Consider the following 26,075-nt stretch of genomic DNA (forward strand, 5'->3'; position numbering starts at 1 on the left):
TATATCAGACATTTTGCTTGGAAAAATCTCTGGTTCCTCCACTTGGTGTTGTGGTTGTTTTTGGACACGTTTCTCTCTCTCATTGCACAATGTCTGGTTGTCAAGAGTTCGCCACCTGCTGCCCTGCTGTGAAAAGGTGTTATCAAAACACTCAGTTATTTTGATATTTTGTACGTATTGTTAGTTGCTAAAAACCTCCTGCATCATGCATTTCTACTCCAGTTAGAAGGTACAGTACATTTAAAATGATACAAAGACATAGTCACAATATTGTGCATGTTGAAGAATGTCTCATTCCATCTTTAATATACTATTACCTGCTTATGTTCCTTTGACAGGAAGACCAATGTGGATTCTTGTGCAGCACTGAGGTGCCGTCCATTCCATATCAGAGTGAGGTGGCCTTTCTTCGAACAGGTCCATGCCTGGCTACTTGCCCCTCTTCCCACGTCTGCTCCAGCCAAACCAGCTCCAAAGATACATGGCTGCAGATGGACACCTTCATACTCCACCCGCGGTGCAGTCAGACAATCTCCAGTGTGGTGACTGCTGAGCGCATTGCCCTCTGGGAGCCAAAGCCATTCTTGAAGAGGTGAGTTTGAGCTGCATTCTCCTAATGAAACTCTTCCACTTGTTCCTTCTTGCACCTGCAAGCATTTACCTAGCAGCTTGTTCCTAATCTTAAATCCAGGAACTTCTGTGAAGGAAACATACAAATGCATTGATTGGTTAAATTCTAAATTAATCCAATATGATGTTACAGTATAGTTTTTAGATTCTCACGCTTTAATACTGCTCTTTAAAAAACAATAAAAAGTGATTCTGTAAACCTGTAGTTTTGTGAAAGGCACACGGACAAGCTTATAGCTATATAGAAAAAGGTTAAGGGACAAATGAAGTTAAATAAGAACATTTTGGCTTCGGCTAAATTTAAATGGAAAATCAATAAAGACATCTGATAAATTGTGAGCTAACGTAGTGCTAAAGATTAAATTAGAATTGCTTACATATGTAAAACAAAAAAGGTCTTCCTGCTTGTTAGTGAAAAATACATCAAAAGGAAGCAAGAATGTTATTTTCCGATCTTTATTCCCAATATCACAGCACATAAGCCCACTTCCTGTGATGGACTGGCCACCTGTCCAGGGTGTTCCCTGCATCTCGCCTGATGATTGCAGGGATAGGCTCCAGCTTCCCTGCGACCCTTAACTGGATTACGCAAAATTGGAAATAAATGAATTAATGTATAAGCCAATTTCTCCAGCAACTAAAATAACATACATAAAAATGGACCTTTACAGCTCAGTTCACAGTGTGAGCTTTACGAAAGTTTCTGAAGAAAGTCCAATAATCCTTTAAATTTATCTAACAGCTCCAAACAAAAAGTCTATGTTACTACGACCAATATATTTTTATCAAGACATGTTTTTAGCCCCTTTGGAAACTTATCTAGTCACTCTCTCCACTATACAACATGAGGACGCTCTGGAGGATCATGTTCATTCAAGTCAGAGAAATAAGCAGATTTGGTGCATACTTCTTGCTGGCCAAATCCTCATGAGGCTTAAACCACATCTCGGTCTGATTCACATTCAAAGTTAATTCAGACTGAGTGTGACTGACTCAATCTGGGGCCTGTTCCACAAAGCGACATAATGTCGAAACTCTGGTATGCAATACTGTCTACTTTTCTGAGGTTGTATGTGCAGTGTTTGTGTTTGAGAAGGGAGGGAACTGGATGTCACGTGTATTTGATGATTTTATTTGTTCTTTTGTGAAAGTGTTGAATAGTAGGGAGGAAAGTCTAGTTTCAAAGATTTTTCCTACAGTTTGCATGCCTCGTTGCAGAGTCTTCTTTTTCTCTGTGGTGTTGCCATACAGGACAGTGATGCCTGTTGTGAGGATGTTCTATCAGTCTATTGTAGCTCTGGGTGAGAGGGCAACATTGCGGGCCAGTTTTCCTGAGTAGCCTTTTTGAATACGGTCTCTGCTCTTTTTAACTTTACTGCCTATGGTCATTCACCTCATCATAGGCAAGAATGCCATTTACAAGACTTCTGTGTCACCACTCTTGCCCCTTAATGAGACCCAGGATGGTGGTTTCATTAGCATATTACATAATAACAGTATTATCCTGGGTGGAAACACACAAATATGTATTGGTTGAAAAGTTGAAGACTGGACAGCATCCATGTGGTCATCCCATGCTGACTGTTTCTTCTGCACACACCCTCCTTCCCACCCTCACCACGTACAGCCTCCAAAAAATCAAGTTACAGGTGAGAGTTGGGACACTGAGGTCTCCCAGGAAGATGGTCTTGAAAGCAGACCTGTAATCCAGAAAACATGTTCCTCTACTGTCTAGATGTTGTAAGAGGTGGTGTAGATGAATGGTTATGGCATCATCCACTTAGCTAATGGGTTAGTAGGCAAACTGAGGAGCATCAGTTGTGCATGGGATCATGTGGTTGATATGTGTGAGAATGAATTTTTACAACCTGTGCCACTGACCTGAAGTCATTCAGGGTGGTTTGGTTTAAAGACAGGTTAAATATGTCTACAGACATATGTCTACACCAGTGACTTCTGCAGAACTCTGGGAGGAACACAGCCTGGGCTCACAGCCTTGTGGGAATTCACAAGATGTGCACCACCTGATATGTTCACTTTCACAACCTTCGTGTGTTCATGGATGTCATCTGTGGCCACACTGAAGTTATTCCAGTGTGTAGCCAAGAGCTGCACAAGATATTGTTTGAGCATCTTCATCGCAATGCATGTTCCTGTATGGTCCTGCAATTTAGGTGGCAAATGAACTCAACATTTTCTCATCAATTTCTTGGGTACCTGACACACAGTTTTATTGCCAATAGCAAAATACCTGTGTGTTTGCACATGATAGAACGTAACACACCAGGCACAATAAAAGAAAGTGATATAAGATAATAACTCAAATACAGACAAAAATCATACATGTATTATTCACAAAAAGAAGTACGGTCAGTGCAATTGTCATGAAGATGGCAGGAGTGCACCATAGCTTGAAGTGCTATTCAAGTCATATGTTTAAAATTCCTGTATTTTTTCATATTGCAAATAATATCATAGGGTTAGAAAAAAAAAGAAAAAGATCAAAATATCAGTTTGTTTTTTTTTTTCCCAAAATCCTGCAGCCCTACTGAAGACTTTCAATATTTTAAACCACATGCTCCAGTTTTAATAAAAGCTGAGTGTTCTGTCAGCGGACTGCAACAGTCAACAGTTTTCTTCCTCGTTGTTTCTCCTTCTTTAGCAACAACTTTTTTATTCATTACTTTCCTTTTTATTAAAAAAAAAAAAAAAAAAAAAATTATATATATATATATATATATATATATATATATATATATATATATATATATATATATATATATATATATCGCCTGAATAATAACTTTGGGGTGAAATTACCAGCAGTTGTCAGCGGTTACCATGGTAATTCCAGGAGCTTCTTTGATGATAGCTTTTTATTGTGGTTCTCAGCTATGAGTACAGATACTGAAAGCTGATCAAGTTGATCTTTTAAGACGCAGTTATTTGCATTTCTAGAGCAGGTCTTTGTTCTGACTTTACAATATGCTTCTTTAAAATGATTATTATTGCTGCAGTAATCTAACAACAAATGTTCACTGTTAAAGAGTTAGCGATATAAAATAAATGCAAAACAAAACAGAAAATAACTGAGGTAGCATGACGTTAGAATGATAATGCTTCATTATTAAAGCTTTTTCATTGACCTGACTGAGCTGTTGTGTTGAGAGCTGCTCTAACAAGTACGAGTTTATTCGCGACACTACTTCTGCAACTTTCAATTTTTCAAGCTGAAACTTCCAAACTACTACAGCCTCACCAAACTTCACGTTAGACACGCTTTTTTTTTTTTTTTAATTTTTTTTTTTTTTACCTCGAATCGGTTTGTCCTGTAGCTGTTACGAGGTTGAACGTGCTGCTGCCGTGTCGAAACGTACAAATTAGCATGAAAAAGCTTATTTAGCCAATAACACTTGGTTTTTACCTTTAAAAATGACCAGAAATAGCAGACAGAGAGACGACAGGCTTCTCATTCCCATTGCGATGTCAGGCACTGATAACCTACAGACTCTCCCTGAAAAGATTTCGCGTCTATTTTGCAGCAAGTGGGAGGGAACAAGCTGTACATAGGGGTCTGTGCATCCATCACATGAAGAGATGGACCATGAAAGCCTCTTAAAGGGAACGGCTGGTTCATTTAAGTGTGGATTTTCTCCTTCAAATGCCTTGTTGCTCATCAAACATACTTAATTTCCATGTAATTGATTTGTAGCTGGGTTTGTTTTTGTCTGTTTGTTTAGCCTCTTTCAGTCTGACATTCGTGTTCCCCAAACTTTAACTAAACTCAGCAGAAAAAATAAGGATTTTTGTGTTTGTTGGATAATTCCTTTGTCACATCTTGGTAATAAATATAATTTAAGTCTGTTTATTCTTATCCAGTGCCAGATTAATAAGGAAAATGTATTTGTGGGACGCACAGGACCTGCTTGCCATATCTTCTCTTCCAATGATAAACTGCTTATTCTGTTACTGACCCTTGTTGTGAACATCTGGTGAAAACAAATGGTGCCAAGCACTGTGCTGCAACAGTCAGTTGGATAATAATATCAGTGTTTAAAAGACACAACAACACCACACTAGTTCCTGCACCAACAGAGTAACAGCTTATAGTGGAAGTAGTATGATATCTTGGGGCAGCATCACCTTCACTAGAAAAACCACGTGTGTCGTCATCGGAAGCTACATCAATGCAGAGAAAAACTGAGATAAGATTCTGTGACAAAGAACTAGTAGCAATCATAAATCTGCACAGCATGGGACTGAGCTCTACTTTTCCCCAAGATGACAAGAAGAATGACATGTCATCCCACAGCAGTGTTCTATCAAACTGGTGACCAGTATGAGCTTGGGTTACCAGGCAGTTGTGGCTGTGTATGGCTTTCTGACTGTATATGATTTATTGCCAAGAATCCTTGTTACAACAAAGAAATAATCCACCAAACATAAGTTTTCTTATAATTTCTTGGTTATTTAATGACAAGGTTGTGATATAATCAATTTATACTGTATATTTATACTCGTATGGTTAAGTCTTGTATCAACATTATGTGTAATTTCAATGTTTGCAAAGGAAAGGTCCTTGATTTCATGGATATTTACAACCAACAAACATGACGATCCTAAATGTTGAAAAATCTCCCTTTTACAGATTTCATATCTTTATATGCACTACTTAAAGTACTCAACATGCATAAAAATATAAATCATCCAAGAAGCAATATGAATAAATCATGACTGTAATAAAACATTATGTGCAGATCTTTCTACAAACTTCTCAGAAGATCATACCTTTCAGTCAGCGTGAATGTTTCAGCATAAATCTTGAATCATATAATACCATTGAACATAATTCCACACGATCCCAGTCTTTGATTTCTTCAGCATCTGGTTTCCGCCACCATGTAGGCTGATTTAAACACATTAGGCCCAAGTCAGAAAAATCAGGAATGAACTCAGAGCAATTAGACTTAACAGAAGCCAACCAAAAAACAACCTGTAACTAAATTCAGTAAAATTCAATGGATCAAGCTTAAACTTATCACCATACAAAAAAACCCCAACAATTAATAATTACTTTATAAATACCACCTGAATATTTGCCATACTTGAAATAGCATTGTGCAGTTGTTTGGTCTTACCCTGCAGATTTTTCTTATAGTTCTTCCAGCTGAAAATAAAGCTCCTGCAAAATTCTTGTTTACAACTTTGTCGGACAAGAACAAGTGTTTACAACTACTGTGGTGCAACTCCATGGACTACTAATGAGTTTCAACGCACATAAATCTGTTATAAGATGAAAACAGTGCTGCCATTTGAAGAGGAAAGCCCCACTCATCACTGAGAGGAATGAACTAACTTTGGGGGTCTTGCCTGGGTAAATGATGTTGTGTCTTTATCCTGGAGCACAACAAGAATGCAATAAAATGTGTGTGCTGTTGGTTTCGTAGCAACAAGTTATTTGTGTTACAGCAAAACAGCATGATTTCTTGTATGTCAAAGGTGATTTTTGTTAACAGCACTAGATTTCAAAATGAATATCATAATAAATGAGAATTTGAAGATTTATATTTTAACTCCATTTCATTAGCCACTGCTGTCATATGTCAGTACATATATGGTGGGGTATGCTCATTCTGTGGATACTGAGGTGGAACAACAGCGGCTGGAGGCTGCACTGACGGTGGCATAAAAGCTGTTGCTGAAGCAGTTTGAATTTTGGCCTCATTTTTTTTGAAGAGTTGTTGCAGATTTTGGCCACAACAGATAGTTTGTCACCTATCAAAAACATGATGCAAACATAGAGACATTTTTATGGATTTATGCCATTACAAATGAGTTTTTATCTTAAAAAACATATACCATTTCAATGTGTCAGCAGTTCTTAAATAGTTTTCATAAAACCTTACAGTAAACAGCATGTAGATGACATCAAAACTGGCACGTAAAAGTAATTCATAACTTACCTGGAGAGCAATATTTCCTGTCAATTGTAGCAGACATTTGGACCTCTCCCCTGGAGAAGCCACCCGTTTCCTTCTTCACAGAACCAGACTGTGGGCACTGAAACATATCACATTACTACTTGGTTTTATATTTGTTCTTCATTTCTGATTAAATTTTTCTTAAATAATACAAAGTCAAATGATATATTATATTCGTGTCCCACTCACTTGACCAGTGCATGGTAAAGATTTTGAAACAAAATTGATCTCTTTCTGTACTACAGATGATATCTGACCACTCCTGGATATCTTTGCTTCTAACTTATAGTCAATCGATCCGTGTAATCCTTTAAGATGATGGCATGTCTCTGGAAGCAAGACAAACATATAACAGACAAAACCAACATATAAATAACTTTAAAATAAATTTTATTCAATTTAATTTTAAAGAAACAATGACAAAATGAACAATGCCAGCACGATTTACTCACCCATGTGGGATGGTAAGTTTGAACTTAAAGTTATGAAAACCTTGGTGAAGTTCTTTGTCTTTTAGGAAAAAAGAAAATACAATTATATATATTTGGCCAGGAAATTAAACCTTTTAGGTTCAAAATCTTTTCGAAAACATTCATCTCCTATAATAAGTATTTCCTCTAAAGGCTTTAAACACATTAAGATATTTTATAAAACTCAAAGAAAAAAATTGTGTGAACGGAGTGGTTCTCATAAGTTCAGTCAAAATTAATATAAATATTTGAATGTGTGGCAGAAACATTTAACATGTTTGAAAACTCCTAAAAGGGTCATTGTAAACCATGTGCAAAGACATATAGGCTATGTCTGACTGTAAACTTACAGTTGTAGCCTACTTGATGTTGAATAGTTGTGTGTTTAAAAAAAAAAGGGAGCCCATTCATTAAAGTGAACACTCCGCCCATCCAGCTCTGCACCAGGTTACCAGTGCGATAAATGGAGTGGACCCATACGTCGGGCGCACAAACCCCGGACAAGGATGGCCAGTCACGTTAGCAAGAAACTATCGTGATAGTGCAACTGGTGCTTACCTTCAACGCCTTCTGACACCAAGTATTCTTTGACTTTGAAGTATCTCTTGTGCGCACTTCTAGATTTCCTATCATCGCCACTTCCTTCCCTCCAGTGAACGCGCGCCTCTCCTTTGGCTTTTACAAGAAGGCTTTTCACTCTGGTGTCTTCACTCAGATAAAAAGTTACAGCACCTGTGATAGTATCTCCCTCAGAAAAAGTGCGGGCTTTGTTGAGTGCCTCACAACGTATTTGGAGATCCTTGATCGGAGACATTTTGCACCTGTTCAAGAACACACTTGGCTCGATTTATACCATATCCAGCTCCGCCTACAGGTGAAATGTTAACTCCGTTGTTGCACCATAGCAGTTGAGACATCTACAGTTTTCTGTTATGATTGGTGACAATCATGTCATTAAACAATTATGAATGTGTCCAAGACATTTGCTGCATTGCGCCAAGGTGTGATAGACTGCCAGGAACTGAATACCAGGCATCAGACTATGGTAATTGCACTGTAATCAGAAAAATGCTTACAGGGAGACGAAATAAACAAAATAAATGAAAAACTATTTGCAGTTATGACTTTTGTACAGTTAAATTGTGAAGCATTTCCGTTTATGTTTATCTAATTAGATTTGGGCTCACTTTGAAGTGTAAAGCACAAAGATATTGATGGAATCAAATGAAAGAAATGGAAAGATGAAATGACCTAAACTGTTGTTACACGACAGTAGTAGATGTCGGTGGTTTTTTTTTTTTTTTTGTCTAAAATGGAATCACTCTGTTGGAAAGAATAATGCATTTCGGAGTTTTTTTGTTTGTTTTATTGGTTTTTAAGTTCCAAATAGTTGCACATACGTATATAAATTCCTGTTCTGAATAGCTGTTGGTGTTGGCAAAAATAATTTCCTGTACACTGAACACACTCTTTTGTTCATGTTTCATTCATTCATTATTCAAACCGTATAGTCCGATTAAGTCGGGTGAGAGGCAGGGCATACCCTGGACAGGTCGTCATTCCATCACAGGGCTTGGTTATCTTTCATCAGTCTAATTTCTAAACAGTGTGAAGAACTTTCCATTATTATGCAAAACGTGCCCATGCAGCATTCTTTTCTGTACAATCAGTTCCAAGGGTTTCAGTCCCAGAGCCAGTTATTTTTTAATTTTATTTTTTTTCTATCAGTTTTTTCAGTGTCTGTGAGTCTCTTGCACTGCTGCTACTCCAACACATAGGGCTAAGCAGATTGCATTTTTTCACAACAGTCTACGATGCAACATCTTAGTGCAGACATTGAAGGATTAAAGCTTCCCAGAGAAGTAGAGTCTGTTCCGTCCCCTCCAGTATATGGTCATCCAGTTTAGTCTTGTCCAGCTCAATTCCTGAATATTCACCCACTAGCTCCCCCCTTTTTTGGCAGCATGGAACTATTATTTGGCTTTCTCCTGGTCCTACCCAAATCCACAATTGTTTCTTTTGGTTGTGTTCCATATGAGGGGATTATTTCAATACAATGCCACAAAGTAACCTGTTACCTATGTTCAGCTTTTTTGTCAATCACTTTTGACCCCACAACTGCAGAGAAGTCAGAGTATGTTGAAAGATTACAGAACTCAAAGTTACATTACAAGTGTGTGCAGCATGAGGAAAGATGGTGCGAGTGCTTTTCCTTGTGGCATTCCAATGCTCCTAACCACCTTCTCGCAACCTTTCTGTCTCAAACTGTGATATGGAAGGTGGATTGAAAACCAGACAGTTGTGAAGGAATCAAACTTGCATTTGTATCCTCAACATATTGTGCTTGTCCACACTCAGTACTGAAAAGGACATCACTTTAGGCAGGTCTTGCCTGCTACAAAGAAACTTAATCAAAATTGCTCAGGCACAAGGGTGCATTTGTCCTTTAGCATTAAAAGCTGGAGGAGAGAGGAAAGATTTTCATGCTACAAGCCAGCATCCAGTCTGTAGGCCACACATAGACTGTATATAAAGAGATGGACGGTGTCGCCGTGACGTCACCCGTAGGTTTCTGATGAGCTGAATTGAAACTCGGGGGGCAGTTCCTACCATCGCCATCTTTGCAGCGTCATGCATGTCGTCTCGCCCGGAAAATACAAATATGGGCAAAGAGGTGGAGCCGAGAGGGCAGCCGTGAGCGTCATGGCCGATGATTGACATCGAGCGAACTCCGAGCTTTCTGTAGCTAAAAGCTAACCGAGCTAACCCGGAGATAACGGGAGCTACCCAACTAACGGAGGTAAGCGGGCTAAAGCTAAGTCATGTTGTTAACTGGCTAAAAACCGCGGTTGTTCTACGTTCTTCTGACTTGAAGCCAGAGATTGGTAGCTGTCAATCAAAAGGACACACCACTAAATCTGCCGAACTTCGAGATTAAATTACTTTAAAATGGGCGAGTTAGAAAAAAATTCACTCCCCCCACAGTTGTCATGAAGGTAAACCTGACCCATTACACTGAAAATGGATTTTTAAACCAGGCTGTAAACATGTTTATTTCTGCCGTGAAGTTGCCCTTTTTAACATGGGAGTCTATGGGGATTTGCTCTGTTTTGCAGCCAGCCCCTAGCGGATGAAGGGGGAACTGCAGTTTTATGCACTTCCGCACCAAATAGCCCACCAAAATTTTTTTTAAAGATAATCCAAGTTAATTTCCTTTCCTTCTGAAGAGTTAAAGCTGAACAAGAAGAATCCAAATTTAGTTTTAATGTTATTATATGGAATATTTGACCGGAAAACCTGACGTCTGCTCCAAATCTTATTTATTAGTTGGGTTTTAAAACTTTTTTTTTGCCAGGACTTTTGATTTAGCAAGGAATTTTTTGTTTTAATTTAGTTTTAAACATTTCCTCAAATGTATATACTGATGACAGTGGTAGTAGTGATGGTTAGGATGATGACAACAAGGTAGGCTACTGATTTCTGCGTTATCTGAAACTCATTGTCTGTATTCTCTTGGCTGTTTCTTTTTCTAATGTACAAGACATCAGGTTACCTTGTATTTTACATACATATTTTAGCCATGTCTCACTTGATTGCGTTCTGGCTTCTCATTTGCATGGTAACAGAGTTTGGGGTGGGTACAACCAATGAACATAATTCCACACATTTCGGAGGCATTTAGCACCTGTTCAAGAACACACTTGGCTCGATTTATACCATATCCAGCTCCGCCTACAGGTGAAATATTAACTCCGTTGTTGCACCATAGCAATTGAGACTTCTACATTTTCTGTTATGATTGGTGACAATCATGTCATTAAACAATTATGAATGTTTCCAAGACGTTTGCTGTATTGCGCCATTTTAATTGATTTGATCTGTTGAAGCAAGACTTGTTTAAGGTAGAACATGTCAGTCAGCAAAGTCGCAATTCTGAGGGAGCAGTGCAAACTTAAATGTCATTGCAAAAGTTTCCCTGCTCACTCGAGGCCTGGCATGCACACTTGCATCCTTTCTGGTCCTGTTTGCAATTGCCACTGCAAGGAGATTGTTGTTATTCCACTGTTGTGTAAAGGATTTTTTTTTTTTTTTTCCAAATACGAAAATGTTTGTTTTGTGTTCAACTATGGTGTCAATATGGCCCAAGTGCTTAATTTTTCCCAGGTTATAGTTCAATGAAGGTATACAGGTTGTTCTTTGTACATAAAATATATTTCTTGAAACTTTTTTCAGTGCATATGTGAAAGATCAACATAATAAATAAAAAAAAACTTGTCAAACAGTTACAGTTGTGATTTATCATGAAACAAAATATAGTGGATTCAACTTTTTTTCAACTATAAGTTTGTGTCAAAGCACAGAAACATAGTTTTGTTTACTGCCATGAATGGCTAAGATCTGCATTCAAAGGGAACAAACCAAGTCCAACCAAATGTTCCATTTGTCTTCAATGTGAATAAAACTGCTAAGTAGATTTTAACAGTAGATTATAAAGAACATTGCGCTACACAATGAATCCACTTATCAGCATGTATTTGAACTTCATGTTTTGTTTTCTGGGTCACTCTTGTCAGTGGTGGGGTGATGATACATGTATGGTGGGGTATGCTCATTCTGTGGATACTGAGGTGGAACAACAGCGGCTGGAGGCTGCACTGACGGTGGCATAAAAGCTGTTGCTGAAAACCCATACTGAGTGGTATTTTGTGGCCACTGGTTGTTATAACAACTTGCTGTGTTTGCTTGCTGAGTAGAATCCAGTGCTGGGTAGCCTGAGACGGTGGATGCAGGACTAAATCCAGTAAAGGTGGGGGCAGGGAAGTCACTGTAACTTGGAGCCCCGAAAGTGCCAGCTTACTCACAAGCTCCAGAGCTATGTGGACCAACAACCAGTGGAAACACCACCTCTGGGTCGATGGCAAAACGAATATCTAGATACACCTTGGAAAGGGGGACAAAATTAAACATAACATTAGTGGTCAAACAAAGCAAACTCGTTGATGTGCAGATGTGAGAATTCTGAAAATTTTTGCAGCTTATCTACAAGGTAAAGTACTAAATGCCTGAAAGTTGAGCAAATTGCATAAATCCACACATAACTTAAAAAAAGAAAAAAAACCTAAACAAATAAAAATAACTTTTCTCAATGCTTAGAACCACCCAATGCTTCAGACAAGCTTCTACACAGCCAGACAGATGAAAGCATGAAATAGTTTTGAGGCCTTTAACAACTTATTATGTGGATAAACAAAAGCACATGGCAATTCCTGCAATGCATCTGCCCATGGAAGTACATGTTTGTATTTTCAAAGCATTGTTGCTATGTGTGTTTGGTCAGCCATGAGTTCTTATTTCACACTTTATCATATTCACGACAAAGATTGCCATGATGGATGCAGCAAGATGTCATGGTTTATGGGATTTTTCTTTCCTTGAGTTGTCTTTTTTTAGGCAGGGGGTTCTTTTCTTATTTTGAAGAGCCACACCCTTGTATTTAACTCTCATTGTTTCCTGTTCAGCACACCTGGTTTAATTAGCCAATTTGCTCCACTTAGTTTCTATTGTTGTTTTTCCCCTGTTTTTGTCTTTGTAAGTCATTAAACATGTCTGCCTCCTGCCTCTGTTTCTGGGTCTCTTTCCTCCCCCAAACTATGACACAAAATTATTAGCTCAAATTAAAATGACCTTAACACACCCACTGTTAGCTTCTCAGATACCATAAACTTGATGAGTAAAACAATTAAGCGGCTACACCTTTTATCACTCCATGACCTTTGATTTTATCAAAAAATAGTAGAAGTTGAGCGAAGGACTGCAACAAACTGAAGGAAGAACCACTGATAACTCTGGTATACTTTTACTCAGCTCATTTGATTTCAGCAAAAGGTTCACAAACTATTTGTCCTAATGGTTTTTAGTAAAATATTTGACTCACTCTGCCTTTCTTTTTTTGTTTTAATGAGGAATACTGAAGTGACCATATTCAGTTTCAAGATTTAAACAGCTAGCACAGCCAAAAAGAGAGCACAGACCTCTGCCAAGCAGCTCGTTTCCATGTTGTGAAAGATCTTTTTAAAAATTCCTGTGTCCACAGCTCCTTTTAGATCACGTTAAAAAAAAAAAAACAGTGGCATACAGTATAAGTTTAAAACAACCACAAAAGTTCATCCTATAGTTTTGTGTACAGTTGCTAACAAACAGATGGATAAATGAAGGTAAAAAAAAAAAACTCATTGGTGGACTTAATGAAAAAGCATTTTCCAAGGATCAGGAAGACTCTTGCCAAACACACACTGATCCACAAAGAGTTAAGCGGACCACCCATTTATGTTGGGTTGTTTATTTATAAAAAACATTATGCCATGAGACAACAAGCAGTTATTTAATGCTCAACGTTCGCAAACTAAAGCACTTTATTTCTCTCTTCACATTACATGAATATTTCATTGTTACATACCTTGATTTGGTATTCAACTGAGATGAGTTCACAGTTATGGAGAGTGGACATGGCATCAAGAGGAATCATCACTTTGCAGGAGACTGTTTCCTCAGAGTTTGTGTTGATCGTGTCCCCAATCATTTTGAACAGAGTTTTTTCACAATGATTACTTGACACACCGGCACGGTAGACTGTCTTCTGCAGCAGTTTGAATTTTGGTATCATCTGTTTTGAGGAGTTGTTGCAGATTTTGGCCACAACAGATAGTGTGTCACCTAAATGGATGATACAAGCATGGAGACATTTTTATGGATTTATGCCATGACAGTTTTTATTTAAAAAACATGTACCATTTCCATGTGTCTGCAGTTCTTGAATAGTTTTCATCACAGCATTTAGATGACGTCAAGGCTTACATGTAAAAGGAATTGTACCTTACCTGGAGAGCAATATTTCCTGTCAACTGTTGCAGACATTTGGACTTCTCCTTTGGATAAGCCACCCATTTCCTTCTTCACAGAACCAGACTGTGGGCACTGAAACACATCACATTACTACTTGGTTTTATATTTGTTCTTCATTTCTGATAAGCTTTTTCTTAAATTATACAAAGTCAAATTTTAGATTACAGTAGTGTCCTACTCACTTGAACAGTGCATGGTAAAGATTTTGAAACAAAATTGATCTCTTTCTGTACTGTAGTTGGTATGCGCCAGCTCCTGGATAGCTTTGCTTCTAACTTGTAGACAATATATCCATTATTGCCTTTAAAGGATGATGGCATGTCTCTGGAAGTAAAACAGACACAGACAAAAATTTATTCAATTTAATTTTGAGGGAACAATGACAAAATGAACAATGCCAGAAGCAAACAACTAACTCACCCATGAGGGATTGTAAGCCTGAACTCAAAATTATGAAAACCTTGCTGAAGTTTATTGCCTATAAAACAAAAAGAACATATTTATGTTTATTTTACCTTTATTTGGCAAGGAAATGCAAACTCTTGAGATTTAAAATCTCTTTTCAAAGAGAGTCTGGCCAAGATTGGCAGCATCTCAAATCAACAATTATAAAAACAACAGACCAGATACAGGAACACAAAACAATAAATAATGGTAATATCCCAGGTTAAAACAATTGTAAGAAACATTTATTATAGAAAATTTAGGAACTTTAAGATAGTTCAAAATTCTCTAAGAAAATGTATAAACAATGATTTTAAGCCATTCAATTAAATTAAAATAATGATAACAATAACAATTTGTGGTTGCAATATTTAAAGAGTTTGAAGATATCCAAAATGATCAGTGTACATTGTAAGTATAAGTGGAAAAGGGCTATGTCCATGATTTGGTCTTTATGTTTTTTTCCTAGCCAGTACTGCTCTTTTTTTTCTGTTAGCATGCTACAATTACACCATCCTTTACTTTTTCTTTTGCTTTTGTCATTTTTTGTAAACCTTTGATGTGTATGAAGCAGGTGATATGGAAAAGATGGAGATTAAAAAGAGCTCTAGACGCCAGCTTGATGAATAATAAAAAGATTTCTTTCAAAAAGTCTAAAACAACCTAAAACATATCTAATCTAAAACATATCTGCAAAATGTGTGAGGACGTCTAAAGCCACTTGTGGAAAATCTCACTGACCATCTATGTCAGCTCACTTAATACAGAACACAGATAAAGAAATTCTTAAGTTCACATCTGGATTTGAGATTTGTAATAACTTCCACTGCTGGGAGGAAACCAAAGGCATTAACAAAGAAAGATTGTTAAAGTGCACAAATTGACTTGCACCTTCTAATTGGTCGTGTGTCAGCACTTAAATGATCGGGATACCAATGGTTCCAAATTTATTAATTTCGACACTCACAACAGTCAGATCACATTAGTAGCCTTGTAATTAAGAAATGGACAATTAAAAGTAACATTTGTTATCTACAGGTCCTTCTTTTCGGCTGGCTAATTGATCATATTATATATGATCAATTATATGTATATATACATATATATATATATATATATATATACATATATATATATATATATATATATATATATATATATATATATATATATATATATATATATATATATGTATATATATATATATATATATATGTATATATATATATATATATATATATATATATATATATATGTATATATATATATATATATATGTATATATATATATATATATATATATATATATATATATATATGTATATATATATATATATATATATATATATATATATATATATATATATATATATACATAAATATACATATATATATATATATATATATATATATATATATATATATATATTTATATATATATATATATATAAATATACATATATATATATATATAAATATACATATATATATATATATATATATATATATATATATATATATATATATATATACATATATACACATATATACATATATATACATATATACATATATACACATATATACATATATATATGTATATATATTTTAAGTGTGGCGTATATATATATATATATATATATATATATATATATATATATATATATATATATATATATATATATATATATATATATATACGCCACACTTAAAAATGACCAGGTCTAAAATCAGTTTCTTTTATGTTTAGAACAGAAAATTTTTTTTTAGATGATTATATGATGGGCGCCTACCTTTAACAAGTTCTCCCAAGTATTCTTTGACTTTAAAGTATCTCTTGTGCGCAGAGACAGATTCCTCATCTTCTCCACTTCCTTCCGTCCAATGAGTGTGCGCCTCTCCCTTGGCTTTCACGAGAATGTTTTTCACATCGGTGACTTTAGTCAGATAGAAAGATACTTCGCCTATGATAGTGTCTCCTTCAGAAAAGGTTCCAGCTTTGTTAAGTGCTTCATGAGTTAATTGGAAGTTCTTGATCGGCGACATCTCAAACCTGGTGTTTAAACGATCCCCCTTGGCTTATAGGCTGCTGTTTTGAAGACAGATGTAACACTCCGTTGTTGCAAACTGGAAGTTGTGAAATCTAAGAAATCTAAGTGTCCGTTGTTGTAAGCGGTAGACTGCCAGGAAGTGATAGCAACAACTGCATCCGTATCCTGTCCTACTTTATGTAACTTCCAAGTCCACCACCCCCGCCACACCCTGCGGTGGGTGAAGTCAGCTTGGCTGGACGCAAACAGAGACGTTCTGCCTTTTACTGAAAACACAAGAAAAGGGGGAAGTACTTATTGTTTTCATAGAATGAACAGTGATGTGTTCTGATTTCGCTTTATAAACCGTTCAAGCTTCCAAGGCACGTTCATAAAGAAATGTGTGTTCATAAACTTGCAAAATATCCAATAAGAAAATATGAGGAGAAAGGGATTTTATCTGAACTGCTTCTGCAGATCACTTCTCACTCATTTCAAACTACATTGTACTTTTGCTATATATACTTCTATGCCATGAAATTGAGCATTTTCTCTTTTTTACGTTTAGCATTTCTGTTCTACATTGTTCTTTACTTTCACAACCAAACAAGTGACAGATGTTAATATTACCCAGAGAGCCCAACGATTTCATCATTCTTCAGATAAAGTGACATCTCTGAGCATTTTACAGGTTAAAAGTTCATTAACAGGGGACATTTCAAATTTGTCATTCATGTCACTTCCCTATTTCTGCTGGTTTACTGTCCGAATATCATCAGTCTCACCCAAAGGTGTAATCATACAAACTGGTCCTGTATTACTGCATTTCAAGCAGCTGAGACATTTCTGACATGTTAAACGTCAGAAATGTCAACATCAACAAAACAATGAACATGTTTTTCATATTTAGTGATACTATATACGGGTCCGAGTTTGTTCAATAGTGTCTGCACACTTTTGAACTAAAGGTGATGCAAATTATTTGAAATTGCACATGAGCAAATCTTAATATTTTGTTGCTATACATATGACAAATTACAAAAAAAAAAAAAAAGTTTAATCTTTCATATAATCTCTTTATTTAAATAATGAAAAAGGAGACTATACATATATAGAGTATAACAAGAAAACTGACTTCAATGTGTAATTAAGTTGAAGAAATTAGTTGTCTGAAGAGGTAGGCTAAAGCAGAAAGATCTGCTTACTTATTTAACTGCTTATGTAAAAAAATTACAACGAAACAATACTGTAATATAAAAGTTGTTACCAGTTTACTGTAAATAACTTGAAATACAAAGTATAAATAAATAAAAATTCACACCGAAAAAAGGACACTTCAAGTGCTGAATAAGGCCTGTAGTATGGAGTTCATCCTGAAGATTTAGGTTACAAGTTAATTCAATAGCAGCTAAAGCCACAAAATGCAAACTGACCATAAACAACTATCACCTAGAGTGAGAGCAGCATTTTAAACACTTGACAGCGTTTAAAATGTGTCTAAAATGTCAAATGCTGCCAGTTAATATAGCATACTATCTTTTCATTTTATTAATCAATTTTATTTACACAACTTAAAAAAATTTTTTAATGGTGGAGATGGAGGCTTTCCTAGCTGCCACTGATTTAGAGGTGGTGTAGCCTGGAAAGGCCACCAGTCCTCCACAGTACCAAAACAGACAACAAACCATGCACATTCATACTACACTATGATTTTTTCCATTTAAAGTCAAACTCACGTGAGACACCTCACATGAATAACTAGTTGTGACATATTCATGCAATCATTTAGCATCGGATCTTTCAGCTGGTGGCGGTGGGAAAAGCAGTGAGTATGCTGGAGGACTTTCATCTGATTGAGACAGGAAGTCTGTTTTCATCATCAGTGAAGAAGGGTAGTTGGGAGCTGACGGGAACTGGGTGGAAGGTGGTGGCTGGACCTGTGGGGCAGATGGAGCTGGAGATCGGTATAATTCTGGGGCAGTGGGTGGAGGGTGAAGCACAGAATTTGAAGAGGATGATGAAAATGGAGAACCATATGGAGAAGGCATCAGTGGCACTGGGTTAGTGTAGGGTCCGGTCATGTGTGCTGGCTGAGGTGGATACACACCAGGTGGACCAGGATACATCGGTGGATTATTTGGTTTTACGGGTGACGTTGCTAAACCAGGGTAGCCGTAACTGCCTGAATGTGGAAGTGATGGGTAAGGACCCATAGCTGATGCTGGAGGTGGGAAGTCGCTGGCGCTTGGTCCCCCAGTAGGTCCAAAAGGATGGGGACCCATAGCCCCATCATACTGAAAGCCTGGAGGTAAAACGACCACAGGGAACACAACCTCTGGATCAAAAGAAAAGCTGATGTCCAGATACACCTAAGATAAAAACAAGTTTGTCTTAGAAATATTTACTTTTAACTACCAAAAAACAAAGTAAAACAGCATCAAAAGACATAAAGATATCTGGAAAGCTTTGTAATTTTTTACGTGTTTTCACAAAATTTGTTAAATATTTTTGTAATTAAACTTAAAAAAGATTTACAGTAAAGTTAAGGAATGTTGTTATTAGAATGATCCACACCTTTAATTGGTATTCCACTGAGATAATCTCACAGTTGTGGATTGTTGGTATCTGATCGCTGGGAATCTGCAGCGAGCAGTTCATGCTCTCTTGTGTACGAGGTTTAACTGAGTTCTTTGCCACTTTGACAACAGTGTTGCTCTCATGTTTGGTATCTCCGCTGGCCCGGTACACAATATCTTGTTTTATCTTAAATTTGGGAGTCATCTCACTGGATGAAGAATTATTGATATTTGCAGTAATCATCACTGCTTCGCCTGTGAGGGAAAAAGACAAAAAAACCCAACAACTTTATTTTCATTTTTATCTGATTTCAAGTTTAACTGCAAAACAACACTCCAGAACAGCAGAGCCTGGCTAAAGACTTTGCAGGTTTTACTTAAGCCAAGAACAACTCTAAGTTATCTGTGTCAATAATTATTTCAAGTTCTTTTTTCTTGGTCTCTTTGCAATTTTGAATTCCTATGAATCAGTATCTCGCCCAAGAATCATAAAAGCTGCTTTATAGATCCTAAAGGTATAGCGCTTCCCAATTATGTCTATTTATTGAGTTTAATGTACAATGACAAGACTACATTCCTTGTGATTTACCCACACAAGTATTTTATCTAACAGTTTTCCCCGTTCCCCTTAGCAAATGTCCTTACAGCGAAACCTGCCATATGTGAAGATTGATCGTATTACCTGGAGCATAAGCCATCTTGTTAACTATGACATCCATGTTTACGTGTCCTTTTGAGAAAATCCCCATCTCCTTGTTTGTTGAACCAACTTGCTGTGACTAGAATGAAATGAAAATGGAAAAACAATTACCTCTCATTTCATCATTGATATGGTTTTTAGGGACTGCATATATTTTCCAATGATCATCTTTTTAAACTGTGTAAAAAACAATGTTACAAGATGAGCATCTCATAGTAATTGGCCTGCAAACAGGGGTCCTACTCATTTTTTACTTAAAAATTCCATAAACACCAATATCTTGATCCCAAGTTAACTTTTTCTGGGCAATTTTTAATGTAGATAGTGGTTTTTAAATCCGGGGGATAAACCTGCATGTTTTCTTCCCACTAAAAAGGTTTATGCATCCCACAGTTACCAGTGTTGGTGTCACTCTAGACATCAATCTTAAACTGGACAACCAGATAAATGGTGTTTTAAAATCTTGTTTTTATCATCTTCATCTTACGTTAAAAGTGAAACCATTTTTATCTTTCGATCATTTTGAGCTTTTTTTTATTTCAAGTCATCTCACCCAGAGCAATGTGCTTATTGCTGCCATCAGTATGATATCTTTGTCCCGGTTGCAGTTAGTCAAGAAAGCTGCAGCGCCACTTTTAACAAGGGCCAAAAGACATGATTACATTGTCCTGATCCTTGCATCCTTGTGCTGGCTCCCCGTCAATTTTATGATTGATTTTAAGATTTTATAATTTATTTTTTAAGATTTTACATGAACTCACCCTACTATACCTCATGGACCTCATCAAAATGCATAAAGCGCAGGTGTTGAGGTCCGAGGGCCAGTTTTTAATTTTTATTTTATTTGGTACCAAGGACAAGACTTAAAACCAGGGGGTCAGGGCTTTTTTTGTGGTCAGTCCCAGACTTTGGAACGCCCTGCCACCCCACGTCAGCACAGCACCCACTGTGAGTGTTTTAAGTATCGTCTTAAGGCACACTTTTATTCCTTGGCTTTTATTGCATGATTGTGTGGTTCTCTGTGGCTTTTATCTTATTTTAAGTTTTTTTTTTATTTTTTTTTATTTTTTTTTATCTAGGACATGTTTTTACATAACATTTTGTGGTACACTGACTTTGAATGCAGTACTTTGGAAATGTTTTGTTGTGAAATATCCTATACAAATAAAGTGATTGATTTATAGATATATGTGATTATAATAGTGAATGTTATCCAAAAGCTTGCACTTCTAGCTAGTACGGCTCATAGTTGTTGCAGCAAATGTGATGGTTTATGGGATTTTGGTTTGGGTTTTTCTGTTTTAGTCTGTTTATCTTTTTTGTTTTCATTGTTTGTGGGTCACCTGTCTTGTTTCCAGTTTTATAATAGGTTTATTGTTTTCTATTTTTTGTTCAGTCCACTTCCTGTTCATCACATCTGCAACTAAATGATAATTGCCTCACCTGCTGTTCATTTTATGCAACTGATTACCTGTGTGTATTTTAGTTTTTTTTTACTCTATTGTTTTCTTACAGTGGATCATCAGTGCTTTCTAAACTTACCCTATGAAAGACCCTGCATATTATTACTTCATCACCTCTGTTGCATCTCTGCAAGGGGGTTTATTTTTCCTTGCCTCATTGCTTTGGACTATGACAACAAAGCGGTCTCTGTTATTTTCCTCTTGTCATTTCACAACATTTGTTGCATCAATAAAATTCTTAATGTCTTATTGTTTTGGGCAAGAGTATTCTAATTGAGAATCTGTATATCTGATTAACATACGGTTGAATGTTTCACATACCATAATAGAGTGAAAATTTGGAAAAGTCTTTGAGACAAAGTTGATCTCATTCTCTGCTGAGGAATCCATCCTCCAACTGCGGGACAGCTTGGCCTCCAGCTTGTAGACTATCTTTCCATGAACCCCTCTGAAGGATGAAGGCATGCCTCTGTAGTGGGAAATGTTGCTTATCATTGTCATTTTATTATTATTATTATGTAATAACATGTGGACAAACAACAGTTTGTGGTGCACATGGGGGATTTGCTCATAATTGTACATATTTGGAAGTGCAAACATCATGCCTTTGTTATATGTGCAGTAGAGCCAACTCACTCTGGTGGTAGCTTAAAGTTGAATTTATAGACATGAGCCCCTTGAGGCAAAACAACTTCTGCAAAGAAGAACATGGGGTGTTTTAGTATTTTGGAATACTTTCCCACTACTCAAAATACAGTTTGGAATACAGATGTGGAAAGTAATAAATAACGGAGGTGTCATAAAGACACTCAGTCCACTTTATTTAGTCAAGTGCTTTTGCTCATTACATTAAGATGGCAGCTGCAATTTCCTGCCCCAGGCCCATACCCACCAGCATCCTATACATTACCTACAACCTGATTGGTTTCAAAGCATTAAATGCGATCTTATTCCTATAAATAGTGCTGCAACAGCTTCAAATAGCTATACAAGTTTACTAAATTGTAGCAAAGCGATAATATCTGTGATACGAACGTTTAAACATTTTAATTGACAATGGACAATCCCAAACGGAACTGATAAAAAGGCACAACAAACAAGAAGTACAGTGCCTACCGCCGGAGTCTTCTGGGATTAAAAACTGCTTTACTTTGAAATATCTCCGGTGCGCAGAGTATGTGTGCGTGCGATCGCCGTGTTTTCTCGTCCAGCGCACATCGGCGTCTCCTTTGGCTTTTATGAACAGGCTCTGAACTTTGGTCTCCTTCGCGAGGACAAGATTCACGTTTCCAGTTATAATGTCTCCCTCTGAAAACGTTCCGCTCGGATTCAGCGTCTCGTAGGCGATTGAAAAGCTTGAAACTGAAGGCATCGCTGCAAAGAGAGGTAGTCTGAAAGGAGGAATCACTGTTTACGCGTCCGCTACTTTCAGTTCGACCGAGGCGTGTTTCTTGTTAATGAAACTGAAGCTTGCGAAAGACACGCCCATGTAAATACCGTAAAAGTTTTACTCGCTGGTCTCTACTGCCATCTACTGGACACATGAAGCTGAGGCATTACAGGAAATGTAGATATGCATTGTACACTATTACAATTAGGTACAATGTTATGTAAAAAAAACAAAAGACATACAAACATGTTTGTCATACAATTATTTGGCCATTATTGAAAAAAGACAACAGTTATATTGCCGTTATCTTCTGTTACATCACAGTGGCAGTAGAACAAAGTCAACAAAAACAAATAAACAAATGTAAAATAGATGTGACACTATACAGCTGCGTCCTGTCACACGTGATAACATTGTAATTAGCTGTGATGTTAAATGTACACAAGTTCAGCTAGGAATGAAATCTTGGCTACTTAAAAGTTAGATCATGCTGTTTAATTCTTTCTATAAATATGAACCTATTGTATCTATAGCAGAGCTGTTACTATGAAACTTTGCATGAGAAAGGCAAATCTTAAGGTCTGTTTTTAAAAACATAAATTTTATTATAAACAATGTCTTTATTCCAGGAGGTTACATCCAGATTTCCAGCTTTTAGCCACAAGAGCATAAACTTGCAAATGCAAAAAAAAGACTTTAGTTTTCTTTGATGGCAAAGTTAATAATTTCAAAGATCATTAAGACAGCCCCAAATCCCAACCTGAATCTTTTATTTTCTTTTTAGCATGGAGCTCAGTCTACATGGCTCTTGACCTTTCATTCGCTGGTCAAATGTTTTCTTACGAAGTTGTTATCAACACACACAGTCAGTATTGTTCTGTTATTTGCAGGTCTTGTTCTGTTTTGGTTAAGTTCATGTTAGATTTATATTTATGTTACTATGTCCTCTATACTTTCTCAGGTTTTCTGTTTAATGTTTCTTTTTAATTCATGGGGTTTTCAATAAAGCAAGTTTTAGGGAAAGTCCCACTTATTTTGAGAAGTCTGGCTCATCAGTGTAAGAGTTTTACTCCATCCTGGCTTCAATTAGTCCCGGCTGTAAACATTGTAAACAACACGTTTGCTCTGGTCCAGGCTGTTTGTCTTGCGTATTTAAGTCTAAGAAAATCCTGTCAAATTATGAGCGACACACCATTTTGAAAATTATTTCAGTTTCACTTTTACTTTCTGCTACCTTTACCATTCATCACTCAAATTACTTCTCATCAGATATAATAGTTATATATATTACTTTGATATGAACAAATTAGTATATTATATTTAATTTCATTTAATGATGTAGAGAAATTAAGATCATATGTGTTATGTTTGATATCATGAACATTATTATAGTTTGTGTTTTATGTGGTTGTTTGCATATTACTTTGCATAAAGAGACAAAAAGTACAAATCCACATCTGCACATTGGTACGACCAACTCTCAAATTGCTGGATAGTTGTCTGTCTAACTCTCATTCTGTTACTCTTGTAAAGAGTACAGACTACCTCTGGCTTCTCCAGGTGTGCTTAGTTTCTCTAAGTGTGCCAAGTTTATCTATGTAAGCAAATGTCCAGATGTGTTTTGCTTTTTAACATCTCCTCTGAGTTTCTCTAGCAATATGTAGATTCTGCAATGGTGTGACCGTCCCACTAATCAGCAGCCTACAGCTCTTTATGACCACTCTTAGCAATAGCTTGTGAGCCTATATGGAGTCAGATCTTGAGTGCGGTGGGGTGGTCCTGGAACTCAGAATCTGGATAAAAGATCAGAGTGAGTGTTAATCAGGTTCCTTCTTTTTGGAGTTTGGACACATCCTATCTGTTGAGACGGACCAGAGCTCTGCAACTGCACATTCAATTTTTATTTTAACCTGGTGATAAGAATAAATCTTTAAAATTTACATTATAACTCTCCTCATAAATTTCTAATCAAGGAACACACAAATCCGGGGACATGATTCAACAATGAAAGGATCTTATTTAACTCAATAGTGATTACGAGGTTAGTGGGGTTAACTTATAACGCCGAACTCAGTAATGCAAATTAATAACCTTAAATGTAGCCAGGTTATTTGTCATATGATAGAATCTGATATAGTCTCATTGTCACATTTAAAGTCTATTAATCATTAAAATAGAAAAACAAAAAAGGTCATTTATGTAAAAATTTTTGTTTGATAAAGAATTTTAAAGCACTTGATTGATTTGCAAAGAAAACAGAATAATTACTCATTCAAGTCTAAATATGAATCATGATGGCTCTGTTGTGTTTACAGACACTTCCATTTATGTGAAGGACTTCTAGGAGGGAGACTGTAGACTAATCTGAGCAAACACCAAAAGTGAACTGTCTGCCATTTTCTTGGTGCCACTTGTGTGTCTGTAACAAGTAACTCTGATGAAAATGGGATAATTTTTTTTTGCTTGATACTGCTTATTGCTTAACAATGCCAAAGAAATCTGGGCGGCCATATGCTCTTGGTTGTCCTACAGTGTTTCTCAACCCAGGTCCTCAGGACTCCCTGAACTCCATGTGTTAGACATGTTCCTCTTCCATAACACCTAAGTAGGATTAATGATCTTCTTTATCAAGTTCTTTGCAGCCTGTTAACTGGCCCTTTATTTAATTCAGGTGTTTTCGAGTAGGATTACCTTTGAAACATGCAGGACAGGGTGTTCTGAGCACCTGGATAGAGAAACACTGTTCTAACAGTAGCAGAAAACATCAGGTGCGGAAAATAGCTGAAAGTGAGAAACATGGACATGTAGGCTAGTTCATGAAAATTTCTGAGATCTTTTAGTTTATATTCCCTGGCCGAGCAGAATACCGACACATACGACAGAAGTAAGATTATTAACAGAAAGGCTTTTATAATAAACAACAGCAACACAGTTTAAATGAAAAGTTGTCAATTTGACTCTAAACCTTATGTTTTCATGTTACTGTCAAGTGGTACAACTAGTCATGTCATTATGTCCTCCGTTGCTGCTTAATTTCCAATAATATATTGGGATGGGACAATTGTTCCTTAGCATGATGAAATAATCAAGAATACATCTGAAAAAAGTTGGATAAATATTTAATATATTAGGATTGTTGGTGTACAGTGAATGCAGCGGCAGCGAAATCTCAAAGTGGCAGCGGTCGAGAATACTGTTAAGAATGATTGGAACCATGGTCGGGGTGGTTGCAGCCATGGTTTGGGGTAGATGCAACCATGATCTGGGTTGTTGAAACCGTGGTCAGAGTGATTGCAACCACTCTGAATGTTGGCAGCCACCGTTAAAACAGTTGCACACCAGCAGCCACAGCTTTGCCGCTTGAAAAATTATTGTTGAGTCTTTCAGAACAATTTATAAAACATGCTTTCACATCCTGAAGGTTGGTCTGGACCAGTCAGTCAGTGGGGCCTGGGCCGAATCCTACAACTTTAACCCCCACAAGGAAT

General features: G+C 36.7%; 2 protein-coding genes across 2 annotated transcripts; both read right to left on the bottom strand.

Annotated features, from left to right (window-relative positions):
• Positions 1-11,929: 11,929 nt before the first annotated feature.
• LOC306764507 (arrestin domain-containing protein 3-like) lies at positions 11,930-16,474 on the bottom strand (the record flags this gene model as incomplete). Its single annotated transcript, XM_079251682.1, has 6 exons — positions 11,930-12,022; positions 13,539-13,795; positions 13,960-14,056; positions 14,167-14,308; positions 14,405-14,462; positions 16,222-16,474. The coding sequence occupies 6 exons, from the start codon at positions 16,472-16,474 to the stop codon at positions 11,936-11,938; spliced, it is 894 nt and encodes a 297-aa protein (XP_079107808.1). The 3' UTR covers positions 11,930-11,935.
• A 1,765-nt stretch (positions 16,475-18,239) lies between these two features.
• LOC306764508 (arrestin domain-containing protein 3-like) lies at positions 18,240-22,593 on the bottom strand (the record flags this gene model as incomplete). The annotated part of the gene is made up of 6 exons (XM_079251683.1): positions 22,314-22,593; positions 21,834-21,891; positions 21,519-21,666; positions 19,717-19,813; positions 19,033-19,289; positions 18,240-18,827 (listed from the first exon to the last, which is right to left on the bottom strand). Exons 1-6 carry the CDS (start codon positions 22,567-22,569, stop codon positions 18,240-18,242), a joined length of 1,404 nt encoding a protein of 467 aa, XP_079107809.1. The 5' UTR covers positions 22,570-22,593.
• Between the last annotated feature and the right edge of the window lie 3,482 nt (positions 22,594-26,075).

Source organism: Telmatherina bonti (genome assembly GCF_933228915.1).
Source record: "Telmatherina bonti genome assembly, chromosome: 13".
Taxonomy (NCBI): domain Eukaryota; kingdom Metazoa; phylum Chordata; class Actinopteri; order Atheriniformes; family Telmatherinidae; genus Telmatherina; species Telmatherina bonti.